We start from the raw sequence: 21,034 nt of genomic DNA on the forward strand, positions 1-21,034 counted from the left end.
ACACCTAGCACAAGCCGTGGGTCTGCTGGATACCATCCAGCAGGTGTCCACGCAGGACAGCCCAACCCCACCAGCCCCGCCCTGCAGCCGCAGGTGCGCCAGGCTCCACCCTCTCACCTCAGAAAGGGCAAAGGTTGAGTCCTACATAACAAAAGCTGTTTAATTATAAGGTTCGAACAGAAGCAAGGCCAAAACTGCAAACAAAAACTGTAGGAACACTGCCTTCAAATTCTGTGACATTTGTCTAATTTCTGGAACAGAAAAGATTCCCATCTTTGACACCAATGTACAAAATGGCTTAGATTAAGGCGCAGGCTGAGGGGCAGACAGGGGCCACGTGGGTCCTTTGCCCAGGCCGCCCAGTGGCGACACACAGGTCCCCGTCCCCATGTCCAGGAGCTCCCGTGGGGCCACAGGTCCAGCTGCTCTCCCTCCCAGGGGAAACACACGGAAACAAGTGGAAGACTTTTGTTTTGGAATAAAACTTCTCCCGGGAGAAGTGTGGCTAACAGAGACGGCCCGTGAGTCTGTCTCGTGCTGGTTTTGTGGAGTGGATCCCAGCCCGGCCCCAGGCCCACGGTCTACAGCAGAGAGGAGTGAGGCCGTGCAGCTGGAGGGTCCGTGCCTTCCCGTCACGCCAATGGAGACATCTTCTGAGCGTGAGTCTGGAGGTGGTGTGTGTGGACAGGGAGGAGCGGGCCTCGGGGCCACGGACAGTCCTGCTGAGCTGAAGCCCACTGGCTTCGGGGTGGTGGTGACACATGCAGCACGGTGGTGGAGGGAGGGGACCGGGACACGGCGTCACCGGGCCAACCATCCCATGGCATCTGTCGCCAAGTTCAGAGGTAGAAACAAAAATGCCAGGTCCAGAATATTCTCCCACGTTCCAGAAGCTCCTTGCAGTGTGCTCGCCTTGCTCACGCTGCAGCAGAGGCTGGCAAGTTGTGTGCGCCGGGATGGTGTCGAGAACGTGCAGGTGCCCGAGATGTGGGAAGGGAAGCCTCAGCCCTCTGTGCTGAGAGGCAGTGCAGCCGACGCAAAGGGCAGAACTGGTTACTGCAGGCTCCGGGTGCCAGTCCTGTGGACCCCAAGGGCCTGGCCACCAGGCCTGGCGCCCATCCTGCCTCCGGGAAGGGCAGTCCAAGAGAGGCGACACCACTGGAATTTCAGAAAGTCGTGGCTGTTTATTAAGACATGGAGGGGCTGGATGAAGCACAGGCTCCAGACACCACCCAGGCTGATGGAGGGACGAGGGTCAGGGCTCAGCCCGAGAGCCCCCGTGCATTTACTGTCAGCCTTGCTGGCAGCTCTTAGCCCAGCTCCCTGACCAACCCAGAGGTGGGTGCAGACCCCACGCCAGCTGAGCTGAGAGCCTGAGTCCATACCACTGGGCCTGGGCTCTCAGCATTAGGACCAGCTGGGCCGCAGAAGAGCTGTGGCCCCCAGGCAGGCCGTTCCCCCCAAGCAGGGCAAAGCAGGGCATCTTCAGGGGAAGCAGCAGTGCGGTGTGAGCACCAGATGTGGCGGATCTGCAGCCTTCGGCAGGTGCAGGTGACACTTCCTGCCCTTTCTGAGGTTCCACCAAGAGACTCTGACTAGAAAGACTATGGGGCTGGGCTTGTGGGACGGGGACCTTGCAGGTCCGAGGGGCGTACGGCAGCCACGCAAGCTGGGAGCAGGGCCAGAGGCCGGGTGCGGCTGGGCTCGAAGAGGCAGAGGAAACGTGAGCATCGGCCAGACCAGAGCACCAAGTTGCGGGGCTGGCAGGTCCAGTCTTCGGGGGACAGCGAGGGGCTGAGGCTGCACTGGCCCCTCTAGGCTGAGGTGCCTGGCAGGCCTGTGGGCTCGAGGGTGCAGTTGGCAGGACTTGTAGGCTCCCGGACAGACACACCGGCCACGTTCTGCGGATCAGCCATTTCTGAAGGCTGCTCTGCAGGCAGGGTGGGCTTGGCCTGAGCTTCTCCAGGAGGCTGCTGGGAAAGCACGGCTTCCGAGTCCTTCAGAGGCTGTGGGCCTTCAGCTGAGGCTGGCGCCCAAGAAGGCTGAGGTATATCCTTCTGCAAGAGGAGACAGGCCAACGATGAGGGGCGGGTGCAGCCAGTGGGGCCATGGGGGAGGGGAGGTGGAGGAAGCACTATCCCCAGAGGGTCAGGCTCAGGGACCAGAACAAGCAGATCTAGTCCCACAGGCCAGCATGCAGGCCACAGGAAATGGACCTCAGGCAGAAGCCTGACTCTGACATCCCTGGCTTGTTCCCCACTCCTGAACCTTCTAGAACCAGCCCATCAGCTCTGGGACAAAGTCAGTACCAGTCGGGACCAATACCCTTCGAGGATGGACGGTGGGCACTAACCCGGGCGGCCTTCCCTGAGAGCCTGGGAGCGGTCTGGCCCTGGGAAGGGTCTGACCTGGAGCCCTGCTCCTTTCTGGCATTTCTATGCCAGGACAGATGGAAGGAGTGTTTCGACTTCCACAAGAACCAGGAACGTCCCGTTAACGGTATCACCAGCCCGTGTCGGGCGGCACGCTGAGCCGAGGGTCTGCAGGCGAGGAAGGGCTGAGCTGGCCCGCCCTCTCCCTGCTGTCACTTGTTCACAGCGGGTCCTGACTGAGGTGCCAGGTCCCCTGCAGGGCCCAGAGCCCAGGGGTGACAGCTCTTTCCCTGGCAGAGGGGCTCCAGTGCTGGCCCCGGCCTGGCACTGCACTCTCAATGGGGGAAGCAGTCGGAAGCCCACGCCCAGGCCAATGGGCGCTGCTGTGCTGTGGGACCAGCACCACCTTCAAGTTGCACTCGGCACGACAGCCACACGCTGTCCCCTCCACGAGGATGGCTCAGCGCCACGAGGGCAACGCAGACACAACACCAAATCAAAACCTTCCAGAAACAGACCTGGCTGGGTAGCTCAGTTGGTTAGAGCATCTTCCCTATATGCCAAGGTTGTGGGTTCAATCCCTGGTCAGGGAACATATAAGAATCAACCAATGAATACATAAATAAGTGGAGAAACAAACCAATCTCTCTCTCTAAAATCAATCAATCAATCAATCAATCAAAATGAAAAACAAAAAAACAAACAAACAAAAAGAACAACTTCCAGAAATGGAGAGACACCGACCATGGGATGGGGGCTACAGGGTTTAGTTGTAAAACTAGAGGCTTTACTCAACTTTAATTCTAGTTAGGGCTTATGGGTTACTATTTCTCGCAGACAGTCATAGCAAACTGGTATTCACCGCAAAGCCGCTGCCCGTCCAGAACATGCCCAGCTCCCTGCGCCACAGCGCCAGGGCTCCACTGGTGATCAGCGTGCAGGGCACCAGGTAGAGGAGGGCTGGCTGGCCGCGCTGCATGAGGGCCAGGGCCATGAACGTCACCAGGAGGCCGATGCCATAGGCTAGAGGGACGGAGATGAGCGATGTGTTACCTGGGCCAGCAGTCCCCGAGGCCTCCCCACCCCCACCTCCTGAAGGACCACTGGGAGTGGGGGCGGGGGGGAAGCCAACGGACGCTGGGCACTTCTAGAAGTGAACAAAACCTTCTGGCATCTTCCAGGACATACGCCCCGCCTGGTCCCGCGGGGAGAGGCAAGATGTGAGTTTCAAGGAGAAGGCAGGAGGAAGCAACGGTGCAGCAGAGAGGCTGGGGAGTGGATGGGACCCGGGGAGAGGAAGGAACGGGAGGCCAGGGGCCTTCTGACCGGCAGCCAGCAGTGGTGAGAAGGGCCCAGAACCACAGAAGCAGCTGGAGAAAGAGCTGTAAATATGCCCAAATATCTCATTTTTATAAACCTTTAGTTAGAAATGTAATTTTGAGTTACAATAATGGACACATAGAATTGGGAAACCAAATCTTTGATAGCCTAACCATGACCCTGGAAAAGCAGGTTTTGTTCGCGTGAGACACTGGTGAAGTACTAAGGGTGAAGGGGCGTTGTGTCTGCAGTTTGCTCTCACGGCTCAGAATAAAACCTGCATGATCACGTGTGTGTGAGTGTAAATATGTAACCGCATGTATACGCACAGGCAGAGAGAGCGCGCAGTGAGGCAGCTGTGATGAAGCACCAACCACAGGCAACACGAGAGCCGCAGCGTGGAGCCTCCCACACCGATCTTACCCCAGGAACCCCGCCGTTGTCTCAAGGGGAAGTTACGAAAAAGTCGGCCTCTAACTGGAGGCTCCCTCCGAGACCCAGAGCCCGTCTCCAGCACCTACCTGGGCTCTGTTCTGATCCTCGCTCCACACGCCCAAGGGAAACGACCGCTTAAGAAGGGTCCCTGTACACCAGCGTCGACTGCCTGGGTGCTAACGAAGGCAGATGACGGAAGGACATAGACATTCGGCGGCTCCGTGAGATCTAACAGGTCCCAACAACGGGACGATGGGAACCTCTGGACACAACGCCTAACCCTCACCCTTCCCACCAGCTCAGAGCAGCGGGGACCGGGGACGAGGGCCGCCGCTGGCCCTGGCTGAGCGTGGAGCTTACCGATGGTACAGGCCACGAAGTAGACCCTGGACGACTGCACCTGGACATCAAACCTGTGGCAGTACGCCACGAGCAGCCCTGGTTGGGAAGAAAACATGGGCGAGGAACTGAATCAGACCTCAGATAAGGGCCAGGTGACCCTGTGCGAAGGGTTGTGGCACTGGCTGAGGTCTTCTCTAAGAGCTATAACTTCCCCTTCATAGGCGACCACACTGCCAGCTCAGGGTGGAGCTGTAACCTGGCACATAGGCCAGCACATACCCCACACCACGTCCTGCCTGGGTGGACTCTGTCCTGGGCAGCCGGCCCCGGGCAGGCACATCTGTGCAGCCAGGACCAACAGGGCAGGGCTGCCCCTGGGGCCGAGGGACCACCTCAGCCATGCACCAGCCCTGACTGCCACCCGCACCACCTGCTGGACTCTGTCTCCACCCACCGGCCCCAACCCCACACTACAAGGACACCTGGGTGCCTTCAGGGTCGTGGGGTCACCCACCCATGTGCCCAGTGCCCGTACCTGGGACCAGGATGTCCCCAAAACCCAGGAGGGAGAAGGGCCGGTCACACAGGGCCAGTGGCGAGGTGTTCAGCCTGGGCACCTTCAGGACCATGGGCAGCTGTGGGGAGAGGAGGCAGCGCCTGCAGGCCAGCCCAAGCCTGCCACTCCCCTCCAGCTGCCAGGGCCCGAACGTACCTTCTCGTGTGTGGCTGAGTCCGCAGGCCCGGTCGCCACCTCTACCATGATACTGTTCCCACTCTGACATGGGGGTGGGGGGTGCACATCAGAGTGGGGGCGGAGGGCTGGGGGTTAAGGCAGTGCAGGAGGGCCAGGGCAGGGCAGGGCCGGGCAGGGCCACCCACCTTGGTCAGGAAGGGTGTGATGAACACGAAGAAGACGTCGTAGATGAACAGCACCAGCAGCAGCAGCGTGCAGGCCTGGGGAGAGGCGTCCCGATGGGCCGGGCCGGCACCGCCAGGCACACAGATCCCCGGCACGCACCCCCAGAAACGTCCCCACACTCAGTCCCCCTCCCAAGGGTCAGTCTATTCCCACTGGGACGAAGCCTTTCTAAGAAAGTCTGGGCAAAATCCACCCCAGCCCTCGGGTGACAGGAGACTGGAGAATGCTTCAGAGATACTTAGTTCAGGGCTGGAGGTGGAGCACAGGTCACACTCTCCAGGCTTTCCAGTAACAGGAAAGGCTGGGAGACTTTCATTCTGTAATGGGTCAGCTATGGGTCTGGGGAGATGACGACCCTCTTCATACTCCCCATGTATTTCTAAGCTACTTCCACCAGGTCTTGTGGGCAACAACCTGGAGCCCCAGGCTCAGAAGGGAGGGCCAGGGCAGAGCTGGGTGGCAGGCCACCTGGCCACTCATAGCCTGGGGCCGACAGAAAAGGCCCGCAGGACTCAGGCCCCGCACAGCCCCCACTCCCGTGGCCCTCACCTTGAAAGTGGGGAGGCGGATGGTTTTTAGCATGTAGAGACAGAAGGCAATGCCCAGCGCGTCCTGAAGGATCCAGGCCCACCTGTAGGGCAGAACAGCAGCATCACCTGCTGGGACAGACTTCGCCAAGAGCCTCCACCCTCCTCAGCCACCTCACTGACCCCAGGGAGTCTGACACAGCCAGCACCGGCATGACGCGCCACGCCTCAAAGACTCAGGTGCTGCGAGAGGCAGCAGTGTGGCTTCCACCACCTGTGGGACGGGCCCTACCTCACTGGGATGGGCGGGGCACTGATGGACGATGGGGCAGGAGTGAACAGACCCTTCATCCTGACGCCCGGAGGCCCGAGGGAGACACACACGCACTGGGGCCCGTCCCTGTGCAGCGGTGGCTTTCACACCCAGGTCCCAGGATGCAGGCACAGGGCGGGGGAACTGTGTGTCTCCTGGATTTAAATTTCCTCTCAATAATAATTTAAAATAGTTGAGAAACTTGTGCCTAGCCAGGTTCCACAGACTCTTTTGGCCTGTGGGAAATTAGGGCTTTGACCACCAGGGGCAGGCCCCCCAGACAGCCCTGTGGGAACGAGCAGAGGTAAGGCCCATCCCACATACCTGCATTAACCCATGAGCACCCGGGTTCCACCACCCAGTCACACCCAGAATGTGCACACTGAGTTTGTGAGGCCCCACATCACGGTGCTGAGAAATAATGAGCCTGACAGAGGGGTCAGTGGGGACCCGGGGTGTTTGCCCCGTGCAGCCCCACCGGCCAAGGCCTGGGGGGGGGGGGCGTGCCGGTGCGGCCTCAACTGTGCTGGCCCTACCTGGGCTCTGCCCTCCGCTTCCTGCCTCACGCTGTGGCCGCATGTGCACCTCTTATTAGATGCTTCCCGGGACACGGGACCAAAGGTCTCCAGGCCAGGGTGGGTTAAAGATATGGAAAAGTTCAAAGGCGGCAGGTGGGCACCCAACCACGCGCCATGCTTTCAGCTGCATGGGCCCAGGGGTGCAGGAACTGCAGCCTGGTCTAATTTTATATGATGGAGAAGTCTCCTGGCTTAGATTTAACTGTGAGAGTTCATACTCTCTTTGTGTACAAAGGACTCAAAATATTTTCCCATTTTCCTTCTGCCACTTAAATCTGTTAGGGCTCCAAACGGAGGTGCCGCCAAGAATGTTTGACTGCCTTGGGAAAGGCTCATCGAGCGCGCCAGATGGTGTCGGTGATAGCAGGAGAGGGCTGGGTGGGAACAGGCCGGCTCTGTCCTCCCAGCCCAGCCTGGCTCCAGGCCGCAGAGCCGGTGCACTGCCTCGCAGGAGGGGCCGAGCTGAGGGGAAGCAAGTCCTCAGAGAAGTCAGCCAGCCTCCCTGGACCATCCGTGACAGTGCAGCTAAGCACACCCCTTGGGCACCACTGGGGGAGCAGTGGGGACAAGTGGCGCCAGGGCTGGGGAGCAGCTTCCCCTCCCGCTGCCCAGGGCCCCACTGAGGCCGTCCTGGAGAACACGGCCTGGGGCGCCTGGGCCAAGAGAGTTTGCAGAATCTCATATCCAGATCCAATCACGGTCCGTGTGGCACGCAGACAAACCCAATGAAACTGGATGCGGGCAGCAGGCAGGGCAGCCATAGCTGGGCAGCCGTCAGCTGAGCCCGGGCAGCACCTGGACGCCATGCAGCCACTGCTTCCAGAGGACTGAAAGGAGGGCTTTCAATAACCAAGGAGGTGAACTGACTCCAGGTGCCCCCAAATGGCCTTGGGGGAGGTACAGGACAGTCGCAGTCCAGCACTCAGAGCATCTGAGGACAGCCCTCCAGAGGGAGGGGCCACCCACAGGCCAGGGGCCTCCCGGGGGCCGCACTCACTGGTCCTCATTCCGGAAGACTCCCCACACCACGCTGACAGTCACACAGAACAGAGCCAGGAGCAGCATGCGGACCTGAGGGAACTTGTGGAAGTAGGGCAGGCTGTTGTTGCAGACCCTGGGGACAAGCAGGGGAGGAGGGGACAGTCATCGTGGGCAGTATGCTCCTTGCAATCCCACACCGACCTCTGACCCTTACAGCCTCGTTCCCACCCAGCACCCACAAGGGTCACCTCGACTCTGGCCCCAAAGCCTGACTCCAGCAGGCCCCCTCTCCCCCACACCTCCTGTTGGCCTCCAGGCTCTGCTCGGAGATGAGCCACCCACCCCCCTGCGCATCTGGCCTCACCTTCCTCCACCTCACATTCTGTTAAACCCACAATCCCCACAACCCCCCTTCCTTTCAATACACTTCTGGAAGGGTTCCCAAGAGCAGAGCAGATCTGGGTGGGGGTGGACACTTCCAGTGAGCAAACCTTGGCCAATTTCTAAGCCAGCCTGCCCACAACCCACTGAGCCCACTGAAACTTCCAAGAGCCCACAGGAGCCCACAGGAGCCCGTGGGAGCCCTCAGCTGAGCCCTGTCTCCCAGCTGACTCCAGGTCCCCACCCTCTCACCCTTGTATGGCAACCTTAAAAGGTCTCGTCCCCCTCGTCCAAACCCTTTAGTAGCTGCCCACCTGCCCCGTAAGAACCGGGCTGAGCCCCTGGCAGCAGGGAACCTCCAGGCCTGAACCACCAGTGCATCCAGCCACGTGGCCCAGCCCTGCCTTGTCAGGTGCCCCGCCTGGTGCCCACATCACCCCGCTCGGACTCTGGGTGCCCACTGGGCCTGTCAACCCTGGGAGGGAACGTGGGGGAGGGGGCACCCGAGGAGGTGGGAGGACTGATAAAGCCCACTCACCTCCCTATTCTGTCCTGCTCCCCAAACTGTGAACCCCCAGCAAGCACTGAGTGAGCACCTGCTGTATGCCTGTGCTGTGCCAGACTGGTCACGAAAGAGGGGGGTCCTCATATCATGGAAGCAGAACTTGGAGCCTCAGGGGCCAGGAAACAGGAGACACGGTGGTTGGGCCAAGGGTGGGACTTCAAGAGCAGCGCCATGGGCAAGAAGCCAGGTGGGGCTGGGGAAAATGCCACCTGAGAGCTCACCTGCATTTGCCAAATGGCAGCCTCTGGACCAATGGCGACAGACAGCTGTAGAGGCCCGTGGAGGAGGCCAGGCAGAAAATCCCAATGATCACGTAGACTGCAGAGCAGAGTGGCAGTGAGCAGAAGGCCAGGCCGCCGGGGTCCCGGCGCACCCCAGGGAGGGCCCCATGCGCTCTTATGCCTGGGCATGGTGACCTGCGCCCGGCAGAGACAGGAGGCAGACCCCGCCTGAAGCCCCTCCTTTCGCCCTGCCGCCCACTGCACTTCTGCAGAGCCGCAGCCAGCAGGGACGCACCGAGATGGTCGTAGAAGTAGTACAGGAGCACCAGCATGGAGCAGCACATGACCACGAAGACGCAGGTCATGACGGGTGTCACATCCACAGCCTCGTCCTCCTGCTTCTCGGGCCCATCATCTCGCTTGTGTTTCATGTACCTTCTTGAGAAGTGCAGCTGGTCACAGGGACACCTGGCCGGCTGGCACAGTCCCCAGGACCACAGAGACAGGGACGGATGGGCAGACAGCTCACGTGTCGGCCTGTTCGCCCGCTCCAGACCCACTGTGGCCCCAGTGCCCCTCCGCACAGGAAAGCCAGCCCTGCCCCTAGGACCTCACACCCTGTCTAGGAGCTCGGGGCCCTTGCAGATGGAGCCCCCGCAGGTGGGCCTCTGGTCACCTGAGGGTCATACTGTGCACAGACCGCTGTGAATTGCCCCTGAGCACCACGGAGGCTACCCACAGACCCCATCTTCTGAGTGTGGCCCAGGCCTGGGAGGGCCTGGGTTCGGATCCCAGTGCGAGAGCAGAGTCTCAGGGAATGGCACCCAGAGGGCCTTTAGCTGGATCTCTCAAGTATTCACAGCAATTGTATTCCAGAAGGTTCTCTGGAAGTGTGAGCACCCCCTTTCTGGGCAGTCCTGTCACTTTCTCATTTTCACTTCCCAGCATTAGGGTCACCCATCACATACACACGTGCACACACGTGCACACACACACACATGAAGACTCACTTTTTCACATCCCGGCTGCCAGCCCAGTAGCCCCCGAGGGCGACAGTGCCAACGGCCATGACGAAGATGATGACCATGTTGTAGTCCAGCATGGGCTCATGGGGGGCGTACAACGCTGCCCTCACCGCTCGGCCAAAACTCTGCCTCAGAAAACACATCCGAGTTCAAGGCCAGGCTGCAGCCATCCCCGGGCCACTCGTCCCACGCCCTCCCCCACCACTCAAGACCCCACAGCAACCAACTCTGATGAAATAAGATGCGAACGCAGGCGGCCCTGAGCACGAACACGGACCTCGAGCCCAGAAGTGCCTGTGTGTGCACGAGGTCACACATTGCCTGGGGAGTACCCAGGGGCCCACGAGGGACCCGTGGGGGGAGACGTGAGGCCTGCACCAGATGTTTGCTGTGAACTCTGGAAGCTTCCTCAAAGACTGGAGATCCGCCCCCGCTGGTGTGGCTCAGTGGACTGAGTGTGGGCTGTGAACCAAAGGGTCGCCAGTTCGATTCCCAGTCAGTGCACACGCCTGGGTTGTGGGCCAGGTCCCCAGTGGGGGACACGTGAGAGGCAACCACACACTGATGTTTCTCTTCTCTTTCTCCCTCCTTTCCCCTCTCTCTAAAAATAAATAATCTTTTAAAAAAAAGACTGGAGATCCCATTTACTTATACAATGATATTTGTCTGCTGTGGACCCAGCTCCCCCAATCAAAGATGAATGCGGGCCTCAGGTCAGACAGCCCAGCCTGGCGTGTGCAAGCGGCAACGAGGGGCTGATGCTCAGTCTCCACACGTGGGCAGCACCAGCGCCTCACCGCCTTGGTCTCTGGTCCTGACTTTAGGTGGCACTGGAGGCCCGCCCTCACTGTGGCAGACTCACAGAGAATAAGACCCGCCCATAGCCAGGCATAGACAGGGCTTCCTTCCCACAGGCCCCACCCACCATCCACGCAGGCCCTGGGCCCAACGCAGACTGCAGAGATAGGGACCCCCTACCTTGAAAATATCCAGCATGTCTTTGTGGCTGAGCAGGGCCACCGGAATGCCAATCTCTTCATACTGAGTCTTGTTGCCTCCCGGGGGGACCTGGGAGCCAGAGGAGGCAGATCCCTGGTTGACCCAGGCCCACCCAGCATGGGGCAGACAGTCAACCCCTCCTGATGGTGCGGCTCACAGAGCCAGCCCTCTTCGAGGTAGGGGAAGATTCCCTAGTACGTGCTGGGTCCTCAGGTGTCAGGCAGTGTGGGAGAGGGGAGACTCTGGGAGGGAGGTCTGCAGGCTCTACACCACTCCGGGGAGGAAGTGCTCACCTTCCACTCAGATCTCAGGGTCAGGTCGATTAGAAGCCGATCTGCCCTGTGGGGTCCTGGAGGGTAGGCTAACACATGGACCCATGCCACCCGCTCCTCAGAAGCCCCGCCCCTCCAGTGCCCTGCCTCAAAGCCCCGTATCCCCTGACTCCCAACAGCTCTGGGACAAGGTCCCTACCAGACGAGGGTGCAAAGGCCTGAGTCCACAGCCATTCAGCAAACCAAATTCATCTCCCCTGGCTGTGGCCACCTGGACCCCAGCCAGCGCCCATGCCCACTCTGGTTGGGGCCCAGGAGCTCCCACCCGCCTCCCACCTCCAACCCTTGCCCCAGGTGGGTCTTGCTGCCCAGGAGGGTGTCCAGGTGGCTGTACCAGGGTCTCTTTGCTGACAATAAGCAGGCCGTGGGCCCCGCTGCCCTGGGCCAGCCTCACTTTGTCGTAGAAGGTACAGTTCCCCCGAGTCACCAACGGAATCTGGTTGCTGAAGCCTTTGGCAGGGAGGTCGGATGGAGAGCAGAGCATGGAGGTCGTCCAGTCCCGCAGCTGCAGGAGAGACTGAGGAAAGGCAGGGATCATGGGAGATGTTCTAGAAAAGCCAGGGAAGGACCTGGCCCTCACGGGAACCAAGGCACCAGAGAAGCCTGTCCAGTCGAGCTGGGCATTCAGCATCCAGATAAGCACAGTGAGCATTGTCCAGATGCCCCTCCCCTCTGGTCCCACTGAATCTCAGGCCTGCGCTCCAAGAAAGGAGGAGGGCGGAGGGCGGGCAGGGCCTGCATACATGTACATGCTCACGCACACACAGAGACACACACCGAGCACAAGGCAGACAGTGGGGGCAGGGCGCTATGTGCTCAGAGCAAACCCCTCAGAAATCCTCCCTGCATCTCCAGATCCACCTCCAGCATCCATTACAGATGGAACTCAAGGGGCCCCGCCCCCCCAGCGACAGCGTCTGTAGTGCAAACCACCCTACAAGTGCATTCTCTAGGCCTTTTGAGCGGAGAAGCGAGGCCAGACCAGGGAGGGAGGTCTCCTACGAGGAAGAGGGGAGCCCTAGCCCCACCAAGCCCCGCCCTCTGCCGCCACTCCTCTCAGACTCCTCTGCCAGCCAGCCCCCACCCAACAAGCGACAGCCTGGCTGGTGGCTCCACCAGGGGCCCTGCGCAGACAGTTAGAGCACTCCAGACGTCGTTCATTCATCACCAGAAACCAAGGCCCAGACATGGTGGCGCCACTCTGGGGATGCCCCAGAGGCCTCTTGAGTGTGACCTGACCCCACCCCATGGTTTCCCAGCTGAGGTCCTTCTCCCATCCTCCAGCTGGCTCTCTGCAGGCGAGTCTCCTCAAGGTGGGAGGAAGGATGGCAGCAAGACAGACAAGACCCCAAGCTGGAAGGGGTGCACAGAGCCCCCCAGCAGGGAGGGCCAGCAGCCCAGCACTCACCGCCTTGCTGAGGTCATGTGGCAGGTGGGCCCACTGTGGGTTGTAGAGGATGCAGTAGTCCTTGCCTTTGGGGCTGCCAGTCTCAGAGACCACGTGCACCATGCCATACTCACAGGCCACCTGGAGCAATGGGGCAGGGGTTAGTGAGCTCAGGACAGGGGCCAAATTAAATGAGGATGCCCCTGAGGGCTGGATTGGTTTCCTCCCGCAGACGGGACTGAAAGGGCATGAGCCTGTGTATTTCACGATGGAAAAAATGAGGAACAGAGGCAAGTACAGTGACAAGTCTCCCCCCAAGAGACTTGGGTGTGACCTCAGACCTGTCAGGACCCAGACAGTGGGCCCAGACACACCACACACATGGGCCCTGGCACTTCCTAGTCCATGGCTTCCTCGAGCTGGAAGGGCTGTTGGGCCCTGGTGAGGCTCTGCACACTTCAGACCCCAGGCCTGTCCTGCATCTCTCACTTCCCTTGGGCTGTAACCGCCTCCAGGCAGTTGGAGAACACACCCTCGGTTTTCCCAGGAGTCTGCCTCAGAGACAAACAGGTGGCAGCTGCTCCCAACAATGGACACATGGTGGGGACAGTCACCAGCTGGCACAGTGGAACCCATACCCACTCTGAGGATGTGGCTTTGCCAGGGTGGGGGAGTGGAGGGGATGTCTGATTTGACCAAGGGTCCTACCAGACTGTGGGTGCCGACACCTTGCCTGGGGCACAGGCTGGTTCTCAGACAGCCGGTCCTCAGCGGAGGCACAGCCAGGCCACTCCGGGAGCTTCCTACGCTGGCCCTAGTCACCTAGCAGTGGTGGCGGCGGTGTGGAGAAAAGCCCAGGGGGCCCCAACCTCAAAGTCTGAAGGCTCATACCAGGTGCTGAGTACAAGTCTCACTTTCCATAGTCCCCACCTGGCACCGTTCCAACCAGCCCATCAGCTCTGGCACTTGCATGGGTCACCTGGAGTGAGGTGCTGTCCAACAAAGCAGCTCGAGGCCACTGTCACCAGCACTCACAGGAGGACAGGGCATGGCAGTGGACAGCCGGAGGCCAACCAGGGGTCTCAGAGCGCTTCACTAAGGCCGCATCCTGCCCCACCTGCTTCTGCCCCCAGAGAGCCTTGGTCCTCCGACCAGAGGCAGGATTAGGAGGCCCTGCTTCCAGGTTCTCCTCACCAGACTGCCCCCCAAGGGTGCCCCTCATCCTGGCCCCAAGTACCATGCCCGGTATATGCCCCCTCCTATGCGCAGAGCCCCTGGCACCCCCTTGCCCAGGACTGCAGTGGAGAGCAGTCGAGTTCCTCAGTCCCTGGGCCTCATTAGCCACCTTCTGTTTGCAGATAGCACTTTATTGGAGCGTGGCTGTCCCAGGCCTGTACGCAGGGCCTCTGGCTGCTCTTGGCTGCCACTGCAGAGACAGGCAATTGCCTGCAGAGCCGAAAATATTCACTGTCTGGCCCTTTCCAGAAAGTTCACTGATCCCTGATCCATGGGAGCCAGGATGTTGGTGAAAATTGTCACTTGTGTAAAATGGGAATGGACAGAAACTGGTTCTTTATTTTTTAAAGTCATTTAAGAGCCCACAAGCATACTTCACGAACTTTCTTCCTCACAAGTACAACTAAGCCTGTGCTTGTATCAAATATCACAGACATCATGGTTTCACTTTGAACACAGTTCCCTCATTCTCCAAATTAAAAGAAACAGGAGAGAGTCCTTTTAAAAAGTGGGTCCTTTTTAAAACTGGGTCCCACCCCAATGTGGAGAACCAGAAACAACCAGTACTACTGCAGACAAGCCACCTTCTGACCCAGGACAGCCACAGAGCAGATCCAGAACTTCCAGGGATACTATGCTTCACGATTACTGTGAAAGCATCCACACCAGGGACTTTGAGAGTGGTCAGGGGTCCAGGTCAGTGGGTCCAGGTTTCCTCCTTCTCAGAATATGCAGTGAGTTCTGGGAGATGGCAGAGAAATAAGGACCCAAATGCTTGGAAAAAGATGTTCGGGTGGAAGGCAGTGTAAGAGGGGACAGGACAGGTAGAGGGTGGATGGGGACAAGTGAGGGGGGAACTTGTGGAAGAGGGTCAGAGGATAGGTAGAGGAGGTATGGGGACAACTGGAGGGGGCAGGTAGAGGAGGAACAACAGGCAGGTGGAGGAGGAGTAGGGGGAACAGGTGCAGGCAGAGGGGAGTATATCACAGCAACTGAGAGAGGTGGGTCTATTACAGGAGTTTAAATCCCTCACTGATCACTGATCACACAACAGTAGCAAGTGAGTTTAGGGCTGTCAGCAAGCGCTCACCCTCCTCCCCGGGAGAGCTAGTCTATTGGAGGAAGCGCAAAGAAACACACCCACCCAAGAAAGGTGCTGTGCCATCTCGGGGGTGTATTTCTGACAAGGGTACTGTTCTGGGAAGAGCAGTCCCAACTGTGTCCCTCACTCTCTCCAACACTCTCCCGATTCTCTAGGCTCAGGATAAAGTTCAAAGTCTTCTGCCTGCTCCAGATAAAGTCCAAAGGCCCCAACACCATAATCTCCCACCGCCTGGCTCTGATCTGCTCAGCCTGCCCCCTACACCCCAGCCCAGGAAGGTCACATGCCTGACTGGCCCTTTACCCTGGACTAGAGACACTCCCACTGCTGGCCCAGCCCCTGCCCTCCAGCTGAGGAGGAAACCCAAGCTTGTCTTCAAGTGCACCTGAAGGAGCTCTTTTAGGGTGGTACCTTTTTCAGGGTGCAAGCATCGGACCACCCTACACACCAACTGCAGCAGACCCCTCACAGTCCCCAGATAAGCCATCGGCTCTCACACTTCCACCCGGCTCTCACTGCTCCCACCACCTGCACCACCTTCCCTCTGCCTTCAAGACCTGAAAAACACCCCAAAGAACACCCTTTGGATGCCATTGTTTCTAAAAAGCCTTTCCAGGCAAACTGTTCCCATGACCCTTCATTGCCCCCTTTAGAAGGGTCTGGAGAGCTCAAACCCTGCCCTCAAATTGCTCAGACCTCAAACTGGTGATTAAACAAGGTCAGGGGAGCTACAGGGGGTTGGCACACAGATGGGACAGGGCATTCCAGAGAGCCTGGGAGAGAAGGGCCTGCTAAACTGAGCCCGGAAGGAAGACCAGGGCAGTCCAGGGAAACAAAAAAACAAAGAGCAGAGTGCCTGCAATCAGATAAAGCTGGAGAGGGAGGGCCACTTCCTGAGCCGCCAGATCACAAGACCTGACACACTCTGAAAGCGATCGCTACTGTTCTGAGAACGGACTGGGGGGCTGTGGGGGACAAAAGTGGCCTTGGAGAGAACCCCCCCCCCCCGCGCGCGCCAGCCACCCACCTGGAGCTACTGCAGAGAGGTGGCGGTGGGGTGGAATGAACAGGTCAAGGTTAATGGCCGCGTTTTCGGGGCTGTTAGGGAAACCATTTCCTTAGCTGCTGAACCCGGGGGAGGAGGAATTTGGAAATAAAAGATGCGCCCCTGACAATGTGTATCAGCCATTTCAAGGTCGGCCTCTCACTAGCACCCGAGACCCTTAACGTTAAGTGACAAAGAAGTAACAAACGCGCTACGGTTCATCACCCCTGGCACCATCTCGCTCGAGTCCACACCGCACTCTTAAGATCCTTTTGCAGAGAAGCACTGACGCCCCAAAGCGAGGAACTCCCTCGCCCAAGGTCAAGGAGTAAAAGTAAGATGGGAATTCGACCCCACTCCAAGGTTCCTGGCCGCTCCTGACATTGCTTAGGTGTCGCGCTGGACAGCTTACCACAGCCACGAGAGCGGGCACTAGCGTCGCGTGTAAGGGGAAACTGAGGGTCCGAGAGAGGCAGCCTCATGACCAAAGCCACGGAGGCAGACAGGAGCGTCCCCAGTCGCAGTCGGAAACCCAGAGATGGACCAGAGGGGCGGGAAGAAGATGGGCCCCCAAACTTCAGACCTCTGCGGAACTGAGTGTGCGAAGGGCTTTTGAGGAGGGAAAGGCAGCCCAGCCAGGGACACGCCCGCAAGGTCACAACGGGGCTCCGCGCCCCGCGAGCCGCCCGCGCGGGGGGCGCGGGTCCCCGAGAATGTCCCCTGGCCGGGGCGGGCGGGACGCCGCGTGCGGCTGGGGGTCTAGGGGCCAGGTCACCGCATCCAGCGGGACTGAAGGGGCGGGGGCGGCCCTCACCTGGGCTGCGAAGAGGAGGCAGGCCGCCGCGAGCCACGCCAGCGCCGCCGCCATGTTGGCGGGTCGCAGGCGTCGCCAGATGTTTCCCAGCAACGCCCCGGCGCGGCGCGCGGCGCGCGGCGCAAGCGCCGTGCCTGTGCCACGCTTGCGTGCGGAGCAGGGTCAAAGAGCGCGGAGGCGGCCCCCGCGCAGAACGGCGAGGTACGGCGCGGCAAGATGGCGGTGAGCAGAAGGCGGCGCCCCCGGGGCTGGCGGAGTGTGGCGGGGTCCGGCCGCGCTCCCTACCTCATGCGCTCTACTTCCCCTGCAGGACAAAGAGAAGAAGAAGAAGGAGAGCATCTTGGACTTGTCCAAGTACATCGACAAGACGATCCGGGTGAAGTTTCAGGGAGGCCGCGAAGGTGAGGCACTCTGTTCCACACTTCCCAACGATTTGCGAGAAGTAATTAGGGGCCACAGTGTCAGCTGATTGTGGATACCGCTTAGGTGTTTTGCCTGGATAACTCGTGCAAGCCTGCTAACGATGCCGAGAGGCCAGCTTCTATGGCCATTTGCAGCTGGGGAAACTGAGGCATGGAAAGGGGGCCAGACAAGTCAAAGCCACAGCAGCGCAGCTGGGACTGGAACGCAAGACTTCGCCTCCTGGGCTGCACGCTCCTCACTGTTAACTGTGGGACCCAAATGTACTTGGTCATGGAGGCCGTCCTGGGCACCGCGGGGTGTTGAGCAGCATTCCTGGTCTCGACCCCCGGGATGCCAGAAGCATCCCTTAGTTTTGACAACCAAAATGTGTCCAGACATCGCCCAGTGTCCCATAGTCAGTCTCCACGTGCGGATCAGAGACACCTCTTAAAAATAAATCTTGTTCGCTCTTCAGCCCTCTGGGCTCTCCCCATTGTCCCAGGGTAAAGACCAATTTTGGTACCTCTCAGTAACTAATGGAGGTCGCTTCTGCCCCTGGGGCTGCAAAGGTACATGTTTTCTCCACTTGTAATGCTTTCACCAGGTTAACTTATTACCCGGTGAACTGCCAGGGTCATTTTCCTGCTCTCAGCTCCAGGTACTGACTTTGGGAAGCCTTCCCTGACCCCTCCGCCTTCCCTGGTAGCACCTGTTAGAGTTTGCAGCTTTATGTGTAAACGAGTGCTTAACTCTGCGTCTGGTACTGGAATCGAGTGAGAAGAGGGCACTACAGCACCCAGACCCTGCCTTTCAGGGAAAATGGGCAAATAGAGTGCTGACATAGTGGGGTCCCTTCCTCCACCAGGTGAGACCAGGGCAGAGAGAGGCCTGGAAGATGAGAGGAGTTGGAAAGGAGGGGTGGGAGGAGGAGCCTCACGAGCAGAAACACGGATGAGTGTGAAGACCTGCAGGCCATCAAGAGCAGTTGGGAGAGGCATCAGGGGGCATGGAGGATGGCTGGCCTGTCAGGCACTGGGGGCTCACCCCTTCTCAGGTACAAAGATAGGCCACTTGGTTGAGGAGCTATAACCTAGGACTCTTGTTTGTTTTTTTAATTAAGGTAAAATTCCCATTAAAGTAACCATTTTAAGGTATGCAATTTAGTGGTATTTGGTACCTGCCTCCAAAAACCACTGTTAATCTTACACTTTTCCATTTCTCTTCTCTTCTTGGTGGTTCCTACAAGCCAGTGGAATCCTGAAAGGGTTTGACCCGCTCCTCAACCTCGTGCTTGATGGCACCATCGAATACATGAGAGGTGAGCGCAGCCAGCGGGGCTGGAGACCTCATTGCCTGGCCTTTCTTACTGTTCCAGACCTACTAGCCAGCCATCTGAGTGATGAGTGTGGTCCTTGTAGACCAGACAGTTGCCAGATATGTTTCTTCTTCCACTGTCCCAGCATTCCAGACAAGTTCAATAGACCGTCCTCTCAGAGACGTAAAGGATGTGGAAGTATTTTGCTAATCCATCATCACTGATCCTGAGACGCCTGCTGCTGGGCCCAGTCTGCCCTGTCTCCTGCTGTCCCGGTGTGTGACCCCTGCTGCTGACAAAGGGTCCCATTCCCCTTATACCATGACCCTGGTCCCTGAACCCCCAAGCCCCCAGCCCTTCTGTCCCCAGCAGCCCAGAGCAGTCAGGCCATCCCTGGTCCATCAGCCAGCAAGTTCTTCATCTCAGCCAGGTCAGGCATTAAGGGGATGCCAAGACCTGGGGGCCAGGGGTCGTCTTACTCCTCAGGGGATAACCAGTGTTTTGAGGCATAAGTTACTCAGATGAAAAAGTTAACGCAGCCACACAGAAGTGTCACGGGGCCACTGAGGAGAGGCCCTCTTCACAGGAGAAGCATGGCCTCAGCTCCGTTGGTCAACTCCAGGGGGTCTCTCACTATGTCTTCATTTTTTCTTCTCTCGCCTGGGTCCACCCAGAGTCCTAGCCAAGCCCCCTTGGGTGGACGAATTTCCTTACTTGTAAGATAGCCTCTTGGTACTAGGGTGGGTGTGGCTACTGCCCCTTCCACAGCCTCTCCTACCAGGGGCTGCCCCACCTACTAAGCAAGCCTGTGTTCCCTCCCCTCACTCCTGGAACAGCACCTCAAAGAGGCCTGGACCCTTTCCAGTGGACAGAGGATGGGAGGTTCAGGCCCAGACCGGTGTTGTCTCTGTAGGATCTGAGGTTGGAGGGCTGCCTCTCAGCCAAGGGTCTGTGATTTCCCTGGGCCACTTGGTGTTCCCCTCCCCCACGTCCTTCAGTAACAGTGATGGGGGCTTCCAGCTGCTGTGACCTTAAAAGAGCTTCCCTAGAGCTTGCTGTCACTTCCATGGGGTTCCTCTCGCTCTGTGTTAATGCAGTACTGACACGGGTGAACAGTGGCCCCACGGGGCTCCCGCAAATTTGTATTCCAGCTGCCTGTCCAATAACATGGCCTCAGGGTCTCTGCTGGCTCGGTGCCAGTGCCCCCAATTAGCTTCAATACCCAGCATCCCTGCTGTCCCTTGGGCCTCGTGTTCTCATTAGCAAAATGGGGACAGGATTCGGATGGTTGTTTCCAGAACTCTTCCCAGTCTGTGAGCTGTTGCAGGGAGAAAGGCTGCATTTATGGCTTTGGGAGGCACTTGGCCTGCTGCCCTAGCCAGCATGTCCCCTCCATAGTCCCCGGTGGGAGGGTAGGGGAAGCGATTAGAGGACCCTTTGACTCAGGTTTTCAGACCCCATCCTGCTCCAGGCATGGTCTCAGGCTCTTACTCCTGCCCTCTCTTTCTCTGCAGACCCTGACGACCAATACAAACTCACGGAGGACACCCGCCAGCTGGGCCTGGTGGTGTGCAGGGGCACCTCCGTGGTGCTCATCTGCCCGCAAGATGGCATGGAAGCCATCCCCAACCCCTTCATCCAGCAGCAGGAGGCCTAGCAGGCCGGGAGGGTGCGGCGGGGCCACCCCAGACTCCAGGCTGTCCCTCCTGCCTTACGTGCTGCCCACAGAAATGGGACTTTTTTTTGTATAGGTTATTTTTTTTGTTTTCTTAATAAAATTGCAAACCTCTTGTTTTCAAGAGATCCAGAACCTTGCTTTTGGCCTCAATGTTCTGGCAAAGCCTGGTCACGGGTTCAGTTCAGCCAAGTGGTCAAGCGCTAGCCGCAGTCCATTATGGGGCCTGGGACATTCCAAGATGACCAAGCCATGTACCTTCTAGGCTGGGAGATGGGGACGTATGAGGCTGGAGCCTCTGCAGGGGCCACGGCAGTTGTAGACGTCCTCTCTCCCCCTGTGCGTCCGGGAGCATGGACCGGCCACCAGCTTTCTCAGCAGGCAGATCCCAGCAGCCTGTCGCTGCTTTTCTGCTTTATCCCTTCAGTGCCTCCATACACTGTCCTGAGCGGTCCCCCAAAGCAGGGTTTTCCATATGATGTCCTCACTTACAGCTGTGTTCTCACCGAGAACAATGCAGATGGAGCCTGGATCTCAGCCTGGTCCTGCAACCTCTCCAAGTTCTGACCCACTTCTCACCTCCCTCAGTCCAGCCCAGGTCCACCCAGGGCCCTTCCCCCTGCTTTTCTCAACCAAGGACCCACCCCAACGTTCCCCTTATTCCACTCGGGTCATGTTCATGAACACCTCTCAATGCCCCATCCTTAAAATCAGAGCTTTACCTGGCTCCTGGTTCATATACCCTGTC

General features: G+C 58.8%; 2 protein-coding genes across 6 annotated transcripts; one reads left to right on the plus strand and one right to left on the minus strand.

The window, feature by feature from the left end:
- Positions 1 to 139: 139 nt before the first annotated feature.
- SPPL2B (signal peptide peptidase like 2B) lies at positions 140 to 17,034 on the minus strand. 5 transcript variants are annotated; one of them, XM_045831089.1, is made up of 16 exons: positions 16,895 to 17,034; positions 12,719 to 12,838; positions 11,645 to 11,827; positions 10,958 to 11,047; positions 9,965 to 10,104; positions 9,250 to 9,392; positions 8,955 to 9,051; positions 7,804 to 7,920; positions 5,938 to 6,019; positions 5,349 to 5,423; positions 5,182 to 5,244; positions 5,005 to 5,104; positions 4,488 to 4,565; positions 3,235 to 3,395; positions 1,892 to 2,057; positions 140 to 1,698 (listed from the first exon to the last, which is right to left on the minus strand). In XM_045831089.1, exons 1-16 carry the CDS (start codon positions 16,946 to 16,948, stop codon positions 1,292 to 1,294), a joined length of 2,076 nt encoding a protein of 691 aa, XP_045687045.1. In that variant the 5' UTR covers positions 16,949 to 17,034; the 3' UTR covers positions 140 to 1,291. The 5 variants fall into 5 exon arrangements, with proteins under 5 accessions (XP_045687045.1, XP_045687042.1, XP_045687040.1 ...); XM_045831086.1 differs by having other exon boundaries at positions 140 to 2,057; positions 9,250 to 9,389; XM_045831084.1 differs by having other exon boundaries at positions 140 to 2,057.
- A 42-nt stretch (positions 17,035 to 17,076) lies between these two features.
- LSM7 (LSM7 homolog, U6 small nuclear RNA and mRNA degradation associated) lies at positions 17,077 to 20,421 on the plus strand. The gene is made up of 4 exons (XM_045831090.1): positions 17,077 to 17,116; positions 17,205 to 17,295; positions 18,543 to 18,614; positions 20,126 to 20,421. Exons 1-4 carry the CDS (start codon positions 17,111 to 17,113, stop codon positions 20,266 to 20,268), a joined length of 312 nt encoding a protein of 103 aa, XP_045687046.1. The 5' UTR covers positions 17,077 to 17,110; the 3' UTR covers positions 20,269 to 20,421.
- Positions 20,422 to 21,034: the final 613 nt, after the last annotated feature.

Source organism: Phyllostomus hastatus, unplaced genomic scaffold (genome assembly GCF_019186645.2).
Source record: "Phyllostomus hastatus isolate PE091 unplaced genomic scaffold, TTU_PhHast_1.1 phas_contig_159, whole genome shotgun sequence".
NCBI lineage: Eukaryota > Metazoa > Chordata > Mammalia > Chiroptera > Phyllostomidae > Phyllostomus > Phyllostomus hastatus.